The sequence below is a fragment of the Myodes glareolus genome, chromosome 4 (genome assembly GCF_982192425.1).
Source record: "Myodes glareolus chromosome 4, mMyoGla1.1, whole genome shotgun sequence".
Lineage (NCBI taxonomy): Eukaryota > Metazoa > Chordata > Mammalia > Rodentia > Cricetidae > Myodes > Myodes glareolus.
In genome coordinates this window covers 120,632,614-120,654,723 of record NC_142029.1, presented here as the reverse complement: position 1 = coordinate 120,654,723, position 22,110 = coordinate 120,632,614, and the positions used below count along the sequence as shown (strand labels likewise).

The window sequence follows — 22,110 nt, the reverse complement described above, 5'->3', positions numbered from 1 at the left end:
TTTTAGCTATTTGACAGGTGTAAGATGGTATCTCAAAGTTGTTTTGATTTGCATTTCCATGATTGCTAAGGAGGTTGAGCATGACCTTAAGTGTCTTTTGGCCATACGAAGTTCTTCTTTTGAGAATTCTCTGTTCAGTTCAGAATGGTAATTCTACCAAAAGAAATCTATAGATTCAATGCAATCCCCATCAAAATTCTTCACGGACCTTGAGAGAATAATAATCAAGTTTATATGAAAAAACAAAAAACCCAGAATAGCCAAAACAATCTTATACAATAAAGGAACTTCTGGAGGCATTAGCATCCCTGACTTCAAACTCTATTAAAGAGCTACAGTATTGAAAACAGCTTAGTATTGGCATAACAACAGAGAAGTCGACCTATGGAATCAAATATAAGACCCAGATATTAATCCACAAACCTATGAACACCTGATTTTCAACAAGGTAGCTAAAAGTATACAATGGAAGAAAAAAACATCTTTAACAAATGGTGCTGGCATAACTGGATGTCAACCTGTAGAAGAATGAAAGTAGATCCATACCTATCACCATGCACAAAACTCAAGTCCAAATGGATTAAAGACCTCAACATTAATCTGATCATATTGAACCTGCTAGAAGAGAAAGTGGGAAGTAGTCTACAAGACATGGACACAGGAGACCACTTCCTAGGTAGAACCCTAGTAGCACAGATAATAAGAGAAACAATGAATAAATGGGACCTCCTTAAACTGAGAAGTTTCTGTAATGCAAAGGACACTGTCAGTAAGACAAAAAGGCTACCTTCTGACTGAGAGAAGATCTTCACCAACCCCTCATCAGATAAAGGTCTTATCTCCAAAATATACAAAGAACTCATGAAACTAGACACAAAAACTCTAATTAACTCAATTACATTGTCTTTTAAAGTGAGCCATTTCCCCATTAAGTTAACATGCTGCAACTCACAAACAATTTACCTTAGGCTCCTGTTAAAATGAAACAAAACATTTAAGGTGGAAAATTACCATTATGCATGAAATTAAAACATATCTTCTGGAAATCAAAATGGTAAAATAGAAGCACTTGTTCTAATTGTACCAAGGCTAAGATTTGATCCAAAAAGTAAGCTGCCTAAGGCACTATGAAAATTTAAGACTTGAGTACTATGTACAGTGGATCTTCAGCTAGTGAAAAATAAATACTGAATTCCTATTGAGCAAATACATGGTCAGTAGCTGCAGGGCAGATTCCAATTTCTCAAGGAAGTAATTTCCTTCATTATGTAAATATTTGCCAAGATGCTACATTAAGCAAACCTAACAAGAAAAAGAAGTTGTGTAGGGCTCCTGTTTCTTTCTTGATGTCATTGTCTCTGGATCTCTATCTTCATATTGGTTTATGTCAGATAACACACAAGGGCTAGGCCTGTTGCTGCAATGTAAAAGGGAATAGATTAATAGATTGGGGTGTTTATCCTCTTTGCAGCATTTCAAAGCTTGGAGATAGAATGAGAGAAGACAGGAAAGGAAGGTAGCATTTGCTTTGAGCAGAAAGCAGTCCTGTACAGTATCAGGAGTGCTGTTCCACATTCAGAACTCTATGGTTTAAATTCTATTACTTCCAGTTTCTAGGTATGCCACCTTGTGTGAAGTACTTGGTGCTTCAGTTTCCTTACATGTAGGGTGGAGTAATAATGGGACCCTAGAGTTAATAAAGATAAGCAAGGAAATTTACAAAGTAATCCCTGGTTAAATATGATGTGCTGTCTCTAAACACTATAAGTTGAATATTGGATTTATTTGCTTTTTTCATTTCATTTGCTCATTGTGATAATTGTTTTGCTATACAGATGAGAAAATTAAAGGACCCCAAATCCAAATTTCTTGCCAAATGATAAATAGTAAGTGATGAACTTAAATCTAATTGAAATGTTTATGTTTTTCTACATGTGCCTATTCATTATAGAATATCTATATAGGATTTTACCATCTTTCAATACATACAGGTATTAAGCCTTTTATAGAGGACTAACAAAGCTTCTCTAAATTTAGAGATGTTCTATGGAATTGGTTCATATAATTATTGAATCTGAGAAGTCTTGAGTTAGAGACCTGGCTGGGTAAGGCCATCTTAGTGTCATCTCAAGTCTTAAAAGCTAAGGATTACTACCTAGGAAACCAGGTGTTATATCAGTTAAAAAGTCATCAGCATGTGACTCAGAAAGATTCAATGCATCAGTGTCTAGTACAGACAAGTAAAAAGGCCAAGCTTTTGGCTGAATGACTTCTGAAAGCAGGATTCACACCTTTTGTTGTATTCAGATTTTCAGTTGACATGATGAAGACCACGCATGATGTGGGATTCTCCTCTGTATGCTGTGAATATGTTTTATTACCATTGCTTAATAAAGAAACTGTTTTGGTTCTTTGGCAGTGCAGAACAGAGAAAAGTGGGAATTCAAAGCAGAAATAAAGGAGAAAAGAAGACAGAATCTTACCGGTTGCATTCTGCGATACACTATTCATGCAGATGGGTTGATTTAAAATGTAAGAGTTATTTAATAAGAAGCCTAAGCTATTGGCCAAGCAGTATTTTGATTGATATAGCTTCTGTGTGATCGTTTTGGGTATGGGCATCCGGGAAATGAACGAGCAGTCTCTGCATATGCACTCACATGTATGAGGACCATCTGTTTGACTTAGTCTATCAATTCAAATGTTGATCTCATCCAATAATATCATCACACAACATATCCAGAATAAGATTTGTCCAAAGGTCTATAAACACTCTAACCCAGTCAAATTGGTGTACTAAATTCACTAATCTACATCCTTACAAAGACAAATAACCTAAAGCTCTTAAGACATTAGATAGTGAGATTTTTAAAATCTCACTTCTATTAAAAATAAGTTTCACACTTTCTTATCGCCTCTCTGAAAACTATAAAGTGACTTGATCCTTTGGACCCCACTTCAATATTATTCTTAATATACATTAAGAATTAATGTATATACATTAATATTATTCTTAATAATGTTAATTAATACTGTAATTAACAATAATTTATTAGGTGAGACTCAAGAATGGGAGTAGAGAGCACTGTCTGATTCCCACAGCAATCTCCTCTCTGCTTTCTTTGCCTTGTTCTCGTGGCCTGTCCACCCTATCCATTATTCTGCCGGCAACTGCTCAGAACACTTTCCACCATGGCCACCTCAGCAAGTTCCCACCTGAACAAAAGCATCAAGCAAATGTACATGTCCCTACCCCAGGGTGAGAAAGTTCAGGCCATGTATATCTGGGTTGATGGTTGCAAGACCTGCACCCTGGACTGTGAGCTCAAGTGTATAGAAGAGCTACCTGACTGGAATTTTGATGGATTTATCACCTTTCAGTCTGAGGGCTCCAACAGTGATATGTATCTCAGCCTTGTTGCCATGTTTTAGTACCCCTTCCACAAAGAGCCCAACAAGTTGGTATTCTGCAGTTTTCAAGAATAACCGGAAACCTTCAGAGACCAATTTAAGATACACATGTAAATGAATAATGAACATGCAAGCAACCAGCACCCCTGGTTTGGAATGTATCAGGAATAAACTCTCATGGGAAAAGATGGACACCCTTTCGGTTGGCCTCCCAATGGCTTCCCTGGGTCCCATGGTCCATGCTACTGTGGTGTGGGAGCAGACAAAGCCTATGGCAGGGATATCATAGAGGCTCACTACTGGACTTGCTTGTATGCTGAAGTCAAGATTACAGGAACAAATGCTGGGTCATGCCTGCCCAGTGGAAATTCCAAATAGGACCCTGTGAAGGAATCCACACGAGAGATCACCTCTGGGTGGCCCGTTTCATCTTGCATCATGTATGTGAAGACTCGGGTGATAGCAACCTTTGATCCCAAGCCCATTCCTGGGAACTGGAATGGTGCTGGCTGCCATACCAACTTTAGCACCAAAGCCATGCGGGAGGAGAACAGTCTGAGGTACTTTGAGGCGGTCATTGAGAAACTAAACAAGCGACACCAGTAGCACATTCGGGCCTAGAATCTCTAAAGGGTCCTGGACAATGCCTGGCATCTGACTGGATTCCTTGATCCTCGAATATCAATTTTTCTGCTGGCGTTGCCAAACGCAGTGCCAGCATCCGCATTCCCCAGACTGTCAGCCAGGAGAAGGGCTACTGTGAAGATGATCGTCCTTCTGCCAACTGTGACCCCCTCTGCTGTGACAGAAGCCATTGTCCGTACTTGCCTTCTCAACAAGACTGGCGATGAGCCCTTCCAATACAAGAACTAAGTGAACTAGATTTTGAGTGATATTGAGCCCTTCCAAATTATTCCTCTCCAACTCTTTCCTGTCCCAGTTGTCCCCATTCTAACTAAAAGGATAGATTATCAAGGTATTTTTATTCTTCATGTCCACTTAATCTTGTTTTTATTGGTCAGAATAGAAGGGTCAAGTTCTTAACCTCTGCATATCCAACCCTCAAATTTTTTCTATCTAGCTTTAGTGGGGGAGAGGGGAAGGGAAAGTAACCACTGCTTCATCTCATCAGGAATGCATGTCCAGAATGCATAGCTGTCTCAGAGCGGGTGTACTTATGGAAGAGGAATTTTTCTTCAGGATAGTTGAAAGTGCAGGTCCACTACTTGGATTGACAATTTCCTGTTGGCAGAGAGCTGTTAGTTCTTCAGGTAAAACCAACTTTCTATTCTGAAAGGATGTTAGGTGAGGAGCAGTTGGAGACTGTTCCCTTGTACCATGTTTCCCTTGCTTGGGGGAGTTTATGCCCTTCATGAAGACAGTTCAGCATATCACTTGATGAACAGCCCTACTATAACAGAAGAAAAGGTATTAGTTCTTGGTCCTCCATTTATAACAAAGAGCAGAGTAGTATTTTTATATTTAAATGTAAAAACAAAAAAGGTACATATATATATACACACACACACACACACACACACACACATATGGATATATGTGTATTTCTAATTGAAAAAAACACGCTAGTCACTGGGTTTGCCAAGTTTAAGTGAAGATCTTGATTAGAAGTAAGGATCTCTTGAGCAGGGATGGGGATGAAGTACTAGGAATGTTGGTAATCTGGGGCTCAGCTTCTTTGTTACTACATAGGGTTTCCCTGTCCACTCTGCAGGAGCAGATACTGGATAGGTAGCAGGTGGGATGCCAGTGCTTGCCACCACCAGTCCCCATGCTCAGGCTAAGATGCATATGTATCCACACATGAGTTAGAAGTATAAGTTGGCTGGTCAACTTGTACATTGTTACTGATGAGGGTGAGTGGGAATTATTTTTGGGTGGGACTAGCCTGTCACTAAAGCAGGCTTTTTGATATATTAAATTTTGTAAAGCAAAACAAGTTCAGCCTTTAATCAACTTTGTAGGGTAGGGTTTCTAACTTTGCAGAATTGCCTGCTTGTGTCAGTGTCTCCTTCCACTTTGTTCTTGGAGGAACTAAGGACAGGCCTGGAGTTAAAACATTTGTCATGTTGTATCCCAGTGTCTTCTCTACCAGCAGAATATTCATTTCCTCCTTAGGAATCCAATGGAGTTTTGGGTTTTTTTCTTTTATAATAAACATACCCCACCTTCACCCCCCCAAAAAAAATAACTTATTAGGTGTTGGAGAGATGGCTTAGTGATTTAGAGCGTATTGCTTCTATTCCAGAAGAATCAAATCCAGTATCCATTTCAGGCAGCTCACAAACACCTATAACTCTATCTTCCAGGGATATGACACCTTTCTCTAGCCTCTTTGGGCAATAATACATACATGGCATACACACATAGAATAAAAAGAAGAAAAAATAAATATTTTAATAATTAACAAATGATATTATTTTTAGAATATTAAGTGAATATAAAAACATTGAAAAACTGAGTTTTCAATACATAGGTAAAAGGCTAAGTATACACAACATTAATCCTAGTACTCAGAAAGCAGAGGCAATTGAATCTTGTAAGTCTAAGGCCAGCTTGGTCTTCATAGAAAGTTTTAGGCCAGTCAGGGTCATAACATAAGAACTTCTCTTTGAGAGTTTAAATGTAATTGCACCCCATAATCTTATAGGGAGTGGCACTATTAGGAGTTGTGGATATGTTGGAGGAAGTGTGTCACTGTGGAGGTTGTCTCTTAGGTTTCTTATGATAAGGATGCTGCTAAGTGAGTCAGATGACTGCTTGTTGCTTGCAATATGTAAGAAATCTCATTTACTTCTCCAGTACCATGTCTTGATGCCTTCTACCATGCTCTCTGCCATGATGATAATGGATTGAACCTCAGAAACTGTAAGTGAGACACCTCAATTAAATGTTCTTTTTCATAACAGTCATTGCAGTCATGGTGTGCCTCCACAGGAATAAAACCCCTAAGATATTGCAGGGAGGAGCTACTTCTTCATCCCGGCTGCCCAGAACCAAAATAACCACACAGAAACTATATTGATTAAAACACTGGTTGGCCCATTAGCTCTAACTTCTTACTGGCTAACTCTTATATCTTAATTTAACCAATCTCCATTAATCTGTGCATCACCATGAGGTCATGGCCTACCAGCAAATTTTCAGCACTTCTGTCTCTGGTGGCTACAGCTCCATGGCGTCCCCAGATTCTGTCTTTCTTTCTTCCAGCATTCAGTTCCATCTTCCCTGCCTGAGTTCTTCCCTATCAACAGGCAGGGGTGGTTTACTTAGTCATTAATGGTAATTACAGCACACAGAGGAACCCCCACATCTAAGACCTTTTCCCACTCACATTAAATGAACAAAAAAGTAAATATATGAAAATGATAAAAATCCTCTTGTTTCTCATGCTCTAAGACATGACTAATTACAGATCACCTTAAGATGTGACTATTTGACATGGACTTCACCTGCACAGATTGGAGGAAGTTTCCTGATTGGAAAGCACTAGTATCTAGGCCATAGACCCCTGGTCACACCCCAATGGCCCTCTCCCACTCATTAGATCCCCAGCAGCTGGTCAGCAGAGGCCCCTGGAGGCACAGAATCCACCTGTCCTGATTGGTGGAAGATATAAGCAACTGATCTCACAGCTGAAAAGCCCCATCTCTAGGCCCTAGACTCCAGGGCATATACCATGTCACCCCCCACACCCATCACAGCACCAGCAGCCAGTCAGAAGAGGTTGTCAGAGGCTCAGGCACCACCTGCACTGATTAGAGGAAAAACAGCCCTAAAGCACAGACACCATCTGAAACAATTTAGGAAGAGTGACGACCAGAGGCATGTGCACCACCTGTACTGACTGGAGGAAGAAAAACACCTGTATTAGAATTACCCAAAACCTAGATGGGTAGATTGTTCTGCTCAGATTACAACACCCAGAGAGACCACCAGAGAGACCCAGACTGTAACAAGCAAGGTTTATTTAGTGTAACATGAACTAGTTCAGAACTCGTCTCCAACCACTGCTGCAGTGAGGTAGAGAGGAATTTGAGCTCCTCTGTGGGGTAAGCTTTTACAGGTATAACTACAAAGAGGCCTTTTGAAGCTGCTTTGGCATGGGCACAAGTTCTTTTTCTCTGTCCCATTCTGTTGTGTCAGCAAGTACTTTGTTCTTAGAGCAAGGCCACCCTATTCCTCAGTCAGGCCATCTTTATCAACCTGTACCAGGTGACTAGGTTTAATTTCATGGGTGGGAGGGGGAAAGCCACTATCTTCCTGAGAACAAGCTAGTCTGGGTTTCTATTTTTAAAACATTCTGCTAGGAAATTTCTTTTTGCCCCTTTGAGAATAAGGGGTGAGAGTCTTATATTCTCCACTCCTCTCTTCCTCACTGCAGCAGGGACTGGAGACAAATTCCAAACTAGTTCATATTACACTAAGTAAACCTTGCTTATTATAGTCTGGGCCTTTCTGGTGGTCTCTCTGGGGGTCATAATCTGGGCACAACAGATGGATGGTGTGGGATTTTCCTCTGTATGCTATGATTACCATTAATGAATTATCACATAGCAGGTCAGGACAGAGCAAAGCTAGGCAGGGGAAACTAAAAAGAATGCTGGAAGAAAGGAGACAGAGTCAAAGAGAAGCCATGTAGCCCCACTGGAGCAAGACAAAACTTTAGCCAGTAAACTACAACCATGCGGCAAGACACAGATTAATATAAATGTGTTAACTTCATATGTAAAAGTTACCCTATAAGAAGCTAGAGCTCATGGACCATGCAGTGGTTTAATTAATTACTTCTCTTTGAGTATTTCAGTTCTGGGCAGGTGTGGTGAACAATGACCCTCTCCTTAACAGATGCCAGAGTAAGAATATATTTGGTAATATAAAGAGCAATATGGCACCACCAGACACAAGTGGTTCTACAACAGCAAAACCTGGACATCCCAAAACCGATGAGAAAGAAGAAAAAGACCTTAAAAATAAATTTTTGAAGATGATAGAGGCCCTAAAAGAGGAAATAAAAAATTCCTTTAAAGAAATGGAGGGGTCTCCTGAGTCCTGGGAAGACCAGCTAGCCCTGTTGCCCTGCTGAGCAGTTCTTCCCAGAGAGGTGAGTGGGTGCTAGCCTGGGCAGCCTGCCTGCCTGTCCGGGAAAGGAGCACAGCCCTTCCCCCCCCAGCTCTGCGGCAGGGTCTTCGGTGTTTCAAGGGACCCCTCCCCTCCCCCGATTCCTGCGGGCCCTTTGTCTCCTGAGTCCTGGGAAGACCAGCTAGCCCTGTTGCCCTGCTGAGCAGTTCTTCCCAGAGAGGGCTGAGGAGCTCTATCCAGAGAGTGCTGTGAAGTCCTACCCAGAGAGTGCTGAGGAGTTCTATCCAGAAAGTGCTGAGGAGTTTCATCCAGAGTGGAGGAGATGGGCAGGCGCCAATGCAAGAATTCCTCCAACAACCTGAAAGGCAACATGACATCGCCAGAATCCAGGGAGCTTGAAACTAGAAGAATTGAACACCCTATGCCAGAAGAAATAGAAGAAATCGACTCTAAGCGCTTCTTTATGAAAATAATAGAGGAACTTAAACAGGAGGTAAAAATCAGCCGTAAAGAAATGGAAGATAAGTATAACAAAAAAATTGAGGAAATGAGTAAAGAAATGGAAGAGAAATATACCAAAAAGTTTGAAGAAATGAGTAAATCCGTAAATGAAATTCTGGGAAACCAAGAAAAAACAATCAAACAGGTAATAGAAACAGTTCAAGATTTGAAAACTGAAATGGAGTCAATGAAGAAATCACAAACCGAGGGCCGGCTGGCTATGGAAAATCTGGGTAAACGAACAGAGACATCAGAAACAAGCTTAACCAATAGAATACAAGAGATAGAAGAAAGAATCTCAGACTCTGAGGACACCATAGAGAAATTAAACACTCTGTCCAAAGAAAACAGCAAATCCAACAAATTCTCATCACAAAACATTCAGGAACTGTGGGACACAATAAAAAAACCAAATCTAAGAATAATAGGAGTAGAAGAAGGAGAAGAATTGCATTTCAAAGGTCCAGAAAATATACTCAACAAAATTATAGAAGAAAACTTTCCCATCCTAAAGAACGATATTCCTATGAAGGTTCAAGAAGCATACAGAACACCGAATAGACTGGATCAGAAAAAAACATCCCCTCGTCATATAATAATCAAAACACAAAGCATTCAGACTAAAGAAAGGATAGTGAAAGCTGCAAAGGAAAAAGGTCAAGTAACTTATAAAGGTAAACCTATCAGACTTACACCAGACTTCTCTATGGAAACCATGAAAGCCAGAAGGTCCTAGATAGAGGTACTGCAGAAACTAAGAGACAATGGATGCAAACCCAGACTACTTTACCCAGCTAAGCTATTGTTCACTATCAACGGAGAAAACAAAATATTCCAGGATAAAAACAAATTTAAACAATACGTAGCTACTAATCCAGCCTTACAGAGAATACTAGAAGGAAAATCACAACCCAAGGAATCCAACATTCCCAACACTGCCTACATTAACTCAGACATCTAGCGACCCTCCACAAGCACAACTCAAAGAAGGAAAACACATACACGCTACTACCCCAAAAAATGACCGGAGTCATCGATCACTGGTCATTAATATCACTTAATATCAATGGTCTCAACTCACCTATAAAGAGGCACAGACTTAGAGATTGGATACGAAAACAGGATCCAACATTCTGCTGTCTACAAGAAACACACCTCAACCACAAAGACAGACACCTACTCAGAGTAAAGGGTTGGGAAAAGGTTTTCCAAGCAAATGGACCTAAGAAACAAGTGGGTGTGTCCATTCTAATATCTAACAAAATCAACTTCAAACTAAAATCAATCAGAAGAGATGGAGATGGACATTTCATACTCATAACAGGAACAATTCATCAGGAAGAAGTCTCAATCTTGAATATCTATGCCCCTAATATAAAGGCACCCACATATGTAAAAGAAACTCTTCTAGAACTCAAGGCAGTCATCAAACCACACACACTAATAGTAGGAGACTTCAACACTCCTCTCTCACCAATGGACAGGTCAATCAGACAGAAACCTAACAGAGAAATAAGAGATTTACTGGAGGTACTGAATCAAATGGACTTAACAGACATCTATAGATCACTCCACCCAAATAGGAAAGAGTATACCTTCTTCTCTGCAGCTCATGGAACCTTCTCGAAAATTGACCACATACTTGGTAACAAAGCAAACTTCCACAGATACAAAAAAATATTAGTGACCACCTGTGTCTTGTCAGATCACCATGGATTAAAATTAGAATTCAACAACAATGGTACCCCCATGAAGCCAACAAACTCATGGAAGTTGAACAGTCAACTACTAAATCACCCCTGGGTCAAGGAAGAAATAAAGAAAGAAATTAAAGTCTTCCTTGAATATAATGAAAACAAAGACAAAACGTATTCAAACCTATGGGACACAATGAAAGCAGTGCTAAGAGGAAAGTTCATAGCACTAAGTGCCCACCTAAAGAAAACAGAGAAAGCACACATTGGAGACTTAACAACACACATGAAAGCTCTAGAAAAAAAAGAAGCTGATTCACCCAGGAGGAGTAGAAGACTGGAAATAATCAAACTGAGGGCTGAAATCAACAAAATAGAAATACAGAAAACAATTCAAAGAATCAATGAAGCAAAAAGCTGGTTCTTGGAGAAAATTAACAAGATTGACAAACCCCTATTCAAACTAATCAAACGGCAGAGAGAGAACTTGCAAATTAATAGGATCAGAAATGAAAAGGGGGACATAACCACAGACACAGAGGAAATACAGAGAATCATTAGATCTTACTACGAAAGTTTATATGCCACAAAGTTGGAAAATGTAAAAGAAATGGACATTTTTTTAGATAAGTACCATATACCAAAGTTGAACCAAGACCAGGTGAACAATCTAAATAGACCTGTTAGTCGTGAAGAACTAGAAGCTGTTATCAAAAATCTCCCTACCAAAAAAAGCCCAGGACCAGATGGTTTCAATGCAGAATTCTACCAGAACTTCCAGGAAGAGCTAATACCTATACTCCTTAATGTATTCCACAATATAGAAAAAGAAAAGTCACTGCCAAACTCCTTTTATGAAGCTACAGTCACCCTAATACCAAAACCACACAAAGACACAACCAAGAAAGAGAATTACAGGCCAATCTCACTCATGAACATCGATGCGAAAATTCTCAATAAAATACTGGCAAACCGAATCCAAGAACACAGTAGAAAAATCATCCATTATGATCAAGTAGGCTTCATCCCAGAGATGCAGGGATGGTTCAACATACGCAAATCTATCAATGTAATCCATCATATAAATAAACGGAAAGAAAAAAATCATATGATCATTTCATTGGATGCTGAAAAAGCGTTTGACAAAATTCAACACCCTTTTATGATAAAGGTGTTGGAGAGACTGGGGATATAAGGATCATACCTAAATATAATAAAAGCAATATACAGCAAGCCGACAGCTAACATCAAATTGAATGGAGAGAAACTCAAAGCCTTTCCACTAAAATCAGGAACACGACAAGGCTGTCCACTCTCTCCATACCTCTTCAATATAGTGCTTGAAGTTCTAGCAATAGCAATAAGACAACAGAAGGGGATCAAGGGGATTCGAATTGGAAAGGATGAAGTGAAACTTTCGTTATTTGCAGACGATATGATAGTGTACATAAGCGACCCCAAAAACTCTACCAAAGAACTCCTACAGCTGATAAACACCTTTAGTAACGTGGCAGGATACAAGATCAACTCCAAAAAATCAGTGGCACTCCTATACACAAAGGATAAAGAAACGGAGAGGGAAATCAGAGAAACATCACCTTTCACGATAGCCACAAACACCATAAAATATCTTGGGGTTACTCTAACCAAGGATGTGAAAGACCTATTTGACAAGAACTTTAAGCCTTTGAAAAGAGAAATTGAGGAGGATACCAGAAAATAGAAAGACCTCCCCTGCTCTTGGATTGGGAGAATCAACATAGTAAAAATGGCAATTCTACCAAAAGCAATCTACAGATTCAATGCAATCCCCATCAAAATCCCATCAAACTTCTTCTCAGACCTTGAGAGAACAATAATCAAGTTTATATGGAAAAACAAAAAACCCAGGATAGCCAAAACAATCTTATACAATAAAGGAACTTCTGGAGGCATTACTATCCCTGACTTCAAACTCTATTACAGAGCTACAGTATTGAAAACAGCTTGGTATTGGCATAAGAACAGAGAAGTCGACCTATGGAATCGAATAGAAGACCCAGATACTAACCCTCAAACCTACGAACACCTAATTTTTGACAAGGGAGCTAAAGGTATACAATGGAAGAAGGAAAGCGTCTTTAACAAATGGTGCTGGCATAACTGGATGTCAACCTGTAGAAGAATGAAAATAGATCCATATCTATCACCATGCACAAAACTCAAGTCCAAATGGATTAAAGACATCAACATCAATCTGTCCACTTTGAACCTGATAGAAGAGAAAGTGGGAAGTAGTCTACAAGATATAGGCACAGGAGGCCACTTCCTAAGTAGGACCCCAGTAGCACAGACAATAAGAGAAACAATAAACAAATGGGAACTCCTGAAACTGAGAAGCTTCTGTAAAGCAAAGGACACTGTCAGTAAGACAAAAAGGCTGCCTTCTGACTGGGAGAAGATCTTCACCAACCTCTCATCAGACAAAGGTCTGATCTCCAGAATATACAAAGAACTCAAGAAACTAGACACTAAAACTCTAATTAACCCAATTAAAAAATGGGGTACTGATCTGAACAGAGAATTCACAACAGATGAACTTCGAATGGCCAGAAGACACTTAAGGTCATGCTCAACCTCCTTAGCGATCAGGGAAATGCAAATCAAAACCACTTTGAGATACCATCTTACACCTGTCAGAATAGCTAAAGTTAAAAACACCAATGATAGCCTATGCTGGAGAGGATGTGGAATGAGGGGAACACTCATCCATTGTTGGTGGGAATGCAAACTTGTGCAGCCACTGTGGAAATCAGTGTGGCGGTTTCTCAGGAAACTGGGAGTCAACCTCCCTCAGGACCCAGCAATTCCTCTCTTGGGAATATACCCTAGAGATGCCCAAACATACTACAAAAGCGTTTGTTCAACTATGTTCATAGCAGCACTATTTGTAATAGCCAGAACCTGGAAACAGCCTAGGTGCCCCTCAATAGAAGAATGGTTAAAAAAGGTGTGGAACATATACACATTAGAGTTTTACTCAGCGGTAAAAAATAATGACATCTTGAATTTTGCATGCAAATGGATGGACATAGAAAACGCTTTACTGAGTGAGGTAAGCCAGACCCAAAAAGAGGAACACGGTATGTATTCACTCATAAGTGGATTCTAACCATAATTAAAGGTCTTTGAGCCTATTATTCGTGATCCTAGAGAAGCTAAATAAGAAGACGACCCTGATGAAGATTATTTACCTATCCGCCAGGAGGTAGGAAATAGTCAAGAGTCCCAGGTAACCTTGGGTGCATGGGGGGGGTGGGAGGGTTGTTGGAAGGGGAGAGGGTTAGAGAGAAGGGAGTAGGGGAGGAATGGAGAAAGCTCGGTTGACCGGGATGGGGGGAAGGGAGGAAGGATGAATGTGGGATCAGGGAAGAATATATTTCAACTAAGGGAGTCATATTAGAGTTTACAGGAAACTTGATTATATATGGGATCCCAGGTCCAAGGAGAGATCCCCAGATTGTTCTCTGGACAGAGGAGGGGGTGCCTGAACCGGCCTTGGCCCGTGACCATACTGATGAATATTTTGCTTATCACCATAGATCCCTCATCTGGCGTTGGATGACGATACAGATGGAGGCCCGCGTTGGAGCACCGAACTGAGCCCCCCAAGATCCAAATGAGGAGCAGAAGGAGGAAGAAAATGACGAAGGACTACGAGGAATACTATCACCCACTGATACAAGGGGTCGGATCTAATGAGAGTTTACCATGGCCAGATGGACCGTGACTGAACGAGCATGTGATCCAACCAGATTCTCTGAATGTGGCCGGATTTTCTGAATGTGGCTGGCCTGCAGTCTTTCCGAGAAGCCATTGACAATGACACTGGGACTGGTTTCCTCTGCATATACTGGATTTTTGGGATCCAGTCTGTTTGGATGCTCACCTTCCTGGACCTGGAGTGAGGGGGGAGGAACTTGGACTTCCCACAGGGCAGGAGACCCTGACTTCCCTTGGGGACAAAGAGGGAGGAGGAGAGGGAGGGGGGAGTGGGAGGGCATTGGGAGGAGGGGCGTAAATGGAAACTTTTTATAATTTAATAAAATTACCTAAAAAAAAAGAAATGGAGGGAAAGACAAACAAAAAATTGGAAGATATTAATAAATCCCTTTAAAAAATTCAAGAAAAAACAATAAAGCAGGTAAAGAAAATAGTTGAAGACTTAACAGTTGACATAGAGGTTATTAAGAAAACAACCTGAGGGACCTCTGAAAATGGAAAATCTGAGTAAACATTCAGGGACTAAAGACGTAAGCATAACCAACAGAATGCAAGAGATGAAAGAAAAAATCTGAGGTATTGAAGATACGATAGAGGAAATAGATTCATTGGTTAAAGAAACATTAATTCCAAAAAAAATCTAAAACAAGCATCCTAGAAATCTGGGACACCTTGAAGAGACTTTTATTTATAAATGCTGCTGAACTAACCCAAGATAGGTATTTTGAAAATACCTTGGCTTCAAAACTGAAGTCAAAAGGTTTGTTACTTTGGAGAAGAGATTTTGCTTTTGTTTCCACAGAAGATGAGAGGCTGTGGATTCATTCTGAGTTAAAAAAAAATATAATTTGATCAAGGAAGACCACCTGAGAAATCTCTGATAGGAAAAGATGGCCCAGATATCTGAGTTCTACATCCAGAACAGATTCAAGATGCTGCCTGAGATCAGGTCTCACATGATACTCCAGTCAGGACTTGATTATAACTCTAAATTTTCTTTAGGTCCCCATAAGATTATCAGTGTCCCCAGTCAGCAGGAAGTAGCTTGGAACACTATACCCAGATTCCCAAAAAAATGGACTATGTATATTTTCCTATTTTTTAAAGAGGGGGAAGTGTGGTGCAGGAGAATTATCTATATTCTGTCAATCATGTATTTTAATAAAACGTTGATTGGCCAAGCAGGAAGTATAGGTGGGTAAACCAGACAGGAAGTAGAGGCGGGGCAATGAGAACAGGAGAAGGCTAGGAAGGAGGAAGCCCATTCCTCCATTCCTGTCCAGACCACAGAGAAGCAAGATGTAACCTTCCCCACTGGAAAATGTGGCTAACATAGATGAGAATAATGGGTTAATATAAGCTATAAGAGTTAACAAGAAGCCTGAGCTAATGGGCCAATCAGTTTATAATCTTATGGAGTCCTGTGTGTGATTTTCTTTGGGGCTTGCTGGCTGTGGGGTACTGGGTTGGACAGATACCCCAACAAGCCGGCCCCTCATGTTACAACAGACCTCAAAAAAACAATACTCAACTTCATATAGAAAAACAAAAGCAAAAATAATGCAGTGATATTTCATTTGTATTTTAATAAATAAAGCCTAACTGAAGTTCAGAGAGAAAAACAGCAATACAGAGCAGACAGTGGTGACACACACCTTTAATCCCAGTAACCACAATAGTTTGCTAAAGAAACTGGGCAGTAGTGGTACACACCTTAAATCCCAGCACTAGAGAGGAATAGATACAGCAGGAGACAGCTCTCACAGACAGTCTTATTCTGAGATTCCTGGAGACAGGATCACCATTTTGGACAGAGGTAGAGGTAAAAGCTAATGCTTGGCTGTTTTTCTTTTCTAATCTTCAGGCTGAACCCCAATTTCTACTTCTGGGTTTTTATTAATCATGCCACAGGATAGCCAAAACAATTCTATACAATAAAGGAACTTCCAAAAGCATCACCATCCCTTAAATCAAACTCTACCATAGAGCTATAGTAATAAACCAGCTTAGCATTGGTATGAAAAAGACATATGGATCAATGGAATCAAATTGATGACTGTGACATTAATTCACACACCTATAGACACCTTATTTTTGAGAAAGAAACCAAAATTTTACAATGGAATAAAGAAACCCTCAAGTAGTGCTGGCATAACTGGAGGTCAACATGTAGAAAAATGCAAATAGATGCATATCTATTGCCATGCACAGAACTCAAGTCAAGGTGAATTAAATTCCTCAACATAAACCCAGTTATACTGAACCTAATAGAAGAGGAAGTAGGAAAGCAACCTTGAACGCACTGGCACAGGAGACCATTTCCTAACTATAATGCCAGTAGCACAGACACTGAGACCAGCCTGAAACTGAGACCTCCTGAAACTGATATGCTTCTGTAAGGCAAAGGACATGGTAAATAAGACAAAACAGCACCCTACAGAATGGGAAAAGATTTTTACCAACCCTACACATGACTGAGGACTGATATAATATATAATATATAAACTCATGAAGATGGACACCAAAATACCAAACAATCCAATTAAAAATGGGGTACAGATCTAAACATAGAATTCTCAACAGAAGAATCTCAAATGACCAAAAGACAATTAAGGAATTGCTCAAAATCCCTAGTCACCAGGGAAATGTAAATCAAAGCATCTCTGAGATTCCATCTTACATCTGTAAGAATGTCTAACATCAAAACATTGATGACAGCTTATCTTGGAGAAGATGTGGAGTAAAGGGGACACAACTTCACTGCTGCTCAGAGTCCAAACTTATACAGCCAGTTTGAAAATCAGTTTGACATTTTCTCAAAAAATTCAGAATCAATCTACCTCAAGACCCAGCAATAGCACTCTTGGGCATATAGCCAAAGGATGTGCAATCATATCAAAGGGACACTTGCTCAACTATGTTCACAGCAGCATTATTTGTAATAGACAGAATCTGGAAACAACCTAGATGGCCTGCACCTAACCAATGGATACAGAAAATGTGGTACATTTACACAATGGCTTATCACTCAGCTGTAAAATACAATGAAATCATGGAATTTGCAGACAAAGGATAAAACTAGAAAAAAAAATATCCTGAGTGAGATAACCCCATCCAGAAAGACAAACATGGCATGATAAGTGGATATTAGATGTAAGGCAAAAGATAATAAGGCTACAATCCATTACCACATAGAAGCTAGGTAATAAGAAGGACCCTAAGAGGGTCAGACATGAATCACCCTGAGAAGGGGAAAACTCTTGGATAAACTGGAGGTGAGAGAAAGAAGGGACAGGGATGGGGAATGAGAACATGGGGAAACAGATGGTCGAGTTGGAGGAAAGATGGAGAGGGAGAAAAGTAGAAGAGATAAGTTGATAGAGGGGCCCATTATGGGGTTAGGAAGAAACTTAGTGCTAAGGAACTTCCCAGGAATCCAAAGGATGACCCTTCCTAAGACTCCTAGCAATAGTGGAAAAGGTGAATGAACCAGCCTCCTCTGGTAATCACATTGTTGACTGCCCTAATTGACATCATAGAAGCTTCATCCAGCAACTGGTAGACCCAGGTGCAGAGATAAACAGCCAAGTACTGGACTGAACTTCTTTTAATTATCAAAAAATATGAAACAGAAAAAAGCAAACATAATAACAAAATATGAGAAAATCTAGGCTAAAGAAATGGCTCAGAACAACTGGAATTGGGGACATTTAAGAATGGGAGATAGAAATCTCTTGCAATGCAAACTCTGTGGAACCTACAAGAGTAACTTTTGCAAAGACTCCAAGTAATGAGGGACATGGAGTCTGAATTGGCCATCTTTTGTAATCAAACATGGCCTTAAGTGGGATTTTGGGCTATCAATCCAGTCACAAAACCTACCATTGGTCCTGCCTGCAGTATCCTGGGACTGGAGCCTAACAATCATCATCAGGTATACCAGAGATACTTCATCCAGCAGCTAATGGGAGCAGATGCAGAATCCCACTGCCAAACATTAGGTGGATAACCAGGTGTCCTGCGAAGGAGGCGTGAGAAAAACAAGAGGGATAAGAGATGCCACAAGAACATGGCCCAAAGAAACATGGGTGCTCACAAAGATCAGGAAGCCTGTAGAGCTTGACCTAGGTTCTCTGCATGTGTTATGTCTGAGTAGTTTGGTGTTCTTGTAGTATTCCTAACAGTGGAAGCAGGGACTGGTTCTGGCTCTTTTGCCTATTTATTCTTACTGGATTGCCTCTTCTAGCCTAGATGTGGTGGTATCTGCCCAGTCTTATTGTAGCTTGTTATACCATGTTTGGTTGCTATTCCTAGGATTCCTGTTCTTGGCTGAGGGGAGTGTGGAGGTGAGAGAGACTGAGGGGAAGATATGGAAGGGAAACTGAAGTCATATATAATAGATGGGAGGAAAAAAATTTAAAGTAAAAGAGAGAGAAATTATTTAGCAGTTAAGAACACTAGCTGCTCTTGTAGGGTACCCAGGTTTAATTTCAGCACTCATGTGGCATCTCACAACCATATGTTGAAGTAAGAGGAGATCCAACTCCAGTTGAATGGGATATAACCCCTTTTCTGGCCTTCTTAGGCAGCAGATTGTGCATATAGTACACACACATGCATACAGTCAAAATACTCATATACATAAAAAGTAAGTAAATATTTACTTTTTTAAAAAAGGATGTGGTACTACATGCCTTTATTTCTAGTTCTTAGGAAGCAGAGAAGGGTAGTTCTCTGTGAACTTGATGCCAGCCTAATCTATGAGTTCCCTTCTAGCCTATGAGTTTCAGGCCACCCAGGGATATACAGTAAAATTTTGTCTCAAATATGTGTGTGTATGTGTCCCAAAATGGCACAAAGTAATACCATACACTATTAAAAACAAATAGTATATATAGCCATTAACATCATTTGATTGTACAATAAGCCATTGATAGAACTACACAACGAACTGCATACATATTACATGAGAAAGAAACCTACACTCAACACACTAAGACACTTGGGGAATACCTCTAAGACTTGACCATATATTCTGACCCAAAGGAAGAATCAATGAGAGGCAAGATGTTATGCTGAGAGAGACTATTTGTATTTCCCAGCAGCTCAAACTCTCAAAATAATCACACAGAAACTATTATTTTGCAATACTGTTTGGAAAGTAGCTTAGGCTTATTTCTAGCTAGCTCTCACATCTTAAATTAACCCATTTCTATTAAACTGTGTATCACCACATGGCTGTGGCTTACCAGCAAGTTTCCTGTGAATCTTTCTATAGTGGCAGCTACATGGCTTCCTTAATATCTGCCTCCTTTCTCTCAGCATTCAGTTTAATTTTTCCTGCCTAGCTCTATTCTGCCCTACCACAGGCCAAAGCACTTTCTTTATTCATTAACCAATAAAAGCAACACATATACAGAAGGATTTCCCACATTATTTCCCCTTTTTGATTTAAATAAAAAGAAATGTTTTATCTTTAACATAGTAACATTATATATAACAAAACAGTTATCAAGCAAGAATTACAGATACAACATGTATATCTACTTTATCTTTTATCATAACTAAGGAAAACTATAATTATAACTATCTGTTCTTCAACTTTATCAAAGACACCAGAAGGATATAATATTACCTAAGTAAACAGAAAGTACATTGCAGGCAACTTCCAAAACTATAGAATTGACAGATACATCTGGCTGCCTGAATAGTTGCTCAAGGTTCCTCTGTATTGTTGGGGCATCCAGTCTTCAGACCACAGGCCCATAGTATCTGGCAGATGTTCCCATGAAGCAGGAAATTTAAACATCTGTTCTACCTTGTAATGGCAAAGTTGCTTTCTTCTATATCCTGCAGAAAGTCTGGCAGACTTTTTCATGAAACAAGAACCCTAAAGGAATGTCTCACCTTCTTTTGGCAACTTGAGCAATCATTTTTTTGTGGGTCCTGCATTTCCAATTCACACAGCATAGCATCAAACAGTCCAGGGAACACCAGTTTCTTGTCTAAATGACTAACAAGAGGATGTCCATCATCCTCTTGAAGTAGATTGCTGATGCCAGAAGCAGACATGTCTCACAGTCATAAAAAGTCCTAAGCTTGTAAAACATTTTAAATGCCATATTCTGAAAGTCTCTGAATGCGACGCGCTCCCTGACCAGCAGGAATGGACGGTCACAAAATCAAGAATCCTTCTCAATCACAATTTATTAGAGCTCCTTGCTTGAATGGGGGAATGGGGAACAGGGATGACGAGAGAGAGCGAAAAATCCAAAGACAGCCGCTTTTCTAGGGTGAGAGGCTCGAATGCTGATTGGTTGATGCCATTCTACTAGGATCCAAGGCCACGGGACAGGTCAGGAGACCGAGTCTCTTGAAATGCAAAACAAGGCTCCAGCACACCGGCCTAAGGCGGCAACATCAAAGGATATGTATACCTCCAGGCTGTAGGAGTGCTGGCACTATCTGGCCAAGGCCACATCCAGGCGGCTCCCTACAGCTCCTCCTTTTATTGTCTTTTAGAGCAATAAGGCAAAACTATTTTCCAATCTGGTCCCCACCTCATGATGTGTGGACTGATTAAAGAAAAGAAAAGCAAGACACACCCTTCCCGTGCAATGGGACAATTACTTCCCTGGGAGTGCTAGGGCTGTGTCTGCACACCCTCCGCCTATGCATACCTTCCTCTGTGCCGTGGGACTATCTGGTCCCTAGAGGGTGCAAAGGCTATGCATGGCTAATTGCCTGTGAGCTCTTTTGAGGCTGAGAGCCAAACCTGGGGTGAGGATACACATTCCAAGACTGCCAAGGCTTGTGCCACAAAGACCTTGTCCCTCCTCACTTGGGCTAGCAGGTAGCACACTAATCAAAGACATACAGCACTTCCACCTAGACACAGCATGCCAAGGATATCTCTGCTCCCACCCATCCCCAAGGAGGGAGAAAGGCAGAATAGAGTCAGTCAGAAAATTGTTAAGAGATAAGAGGTTGCACAGGGTGCTGCTCAAGGTGATAACGTGAAACAGTTGCTCTTGACACCGCCCAGAGGGTCATCACTGCTGCCTCCGCACGAATCTTCCACAGCAGGACACTCAGCATCCACTGGATCATCTTTCTTCTTTATTTCTCTTGTCAGTCTCGTTGGCACCCAGATTGGATCTTCACGATTCTGAGGGAAAATGCAAATTGCTCCCCTGGATCTGGTAATTACCTGATCCGGTCCACACCATTTATTAATCAATACATCCTTCCACATGACCAAATCTCGCTCTGTAGAGCTTTCAAACAGGGCATGCCTGTCTGCTGCTGTTTTTCCAGCAATATTTTGAATTAAAAAATTAAGTGTAAAGAGTGCAAGAGAAATCCTTTCTCTGGGGGAAGCTGCTATAGCTATTCCCGGGTTTCGGCACCAAAATGCGACGCGCTCCCTGACCAGCAGGAATGGACGGTCACAAAATCAAGAATCCTTCTCAATCACAATTTATTAGAGCTCCTTGCTTGAATGGGGGAATGGGGAACAGGGATGACGAGAGAGAGCGAAAAATCCAAAGACAGCCGCTTTTCTAGGGTGAGAGGCTCGAATGCTGATTGGTTGATGCCATTCTACTAGGATCCAAGGCCACGGGACAGGTCAGGAGACCGA

At 40.5% G+C, this 22,110-nt stretch overlaps 1 protein-coding gene across 1 annotated transcript; it reads left to right on the top strand.

Annotated features, from left to right (window-relative positions):
* The first annotated feature begins 3,191 nt into the window (after positions 1 to 3,191).
* LOC125391481 (glutamine synthetase) lies at positions 3,192 to 4,286 on the top strand. Its single transcript, XM_085688569.2, is given in 7 exon segments — positions 3,192 to 3,470; positions 3,472 to 3,539; positions 3,542 to 3,754; positions 3,757 to 3,868; positions 3,870 to 4,081; positions 4,084 to 4,208; positions 4,210 to 4,286. Coding segments are annotated over 7 exon segments (1,083 nt in total). The 5' UTR covers position 3,192; the 3' UTR covers positions 4,285 to 4,286.
* The last annotated feature ends 17,824 nt before the right edge of the window (positions 4,287 to 22,110 follow it).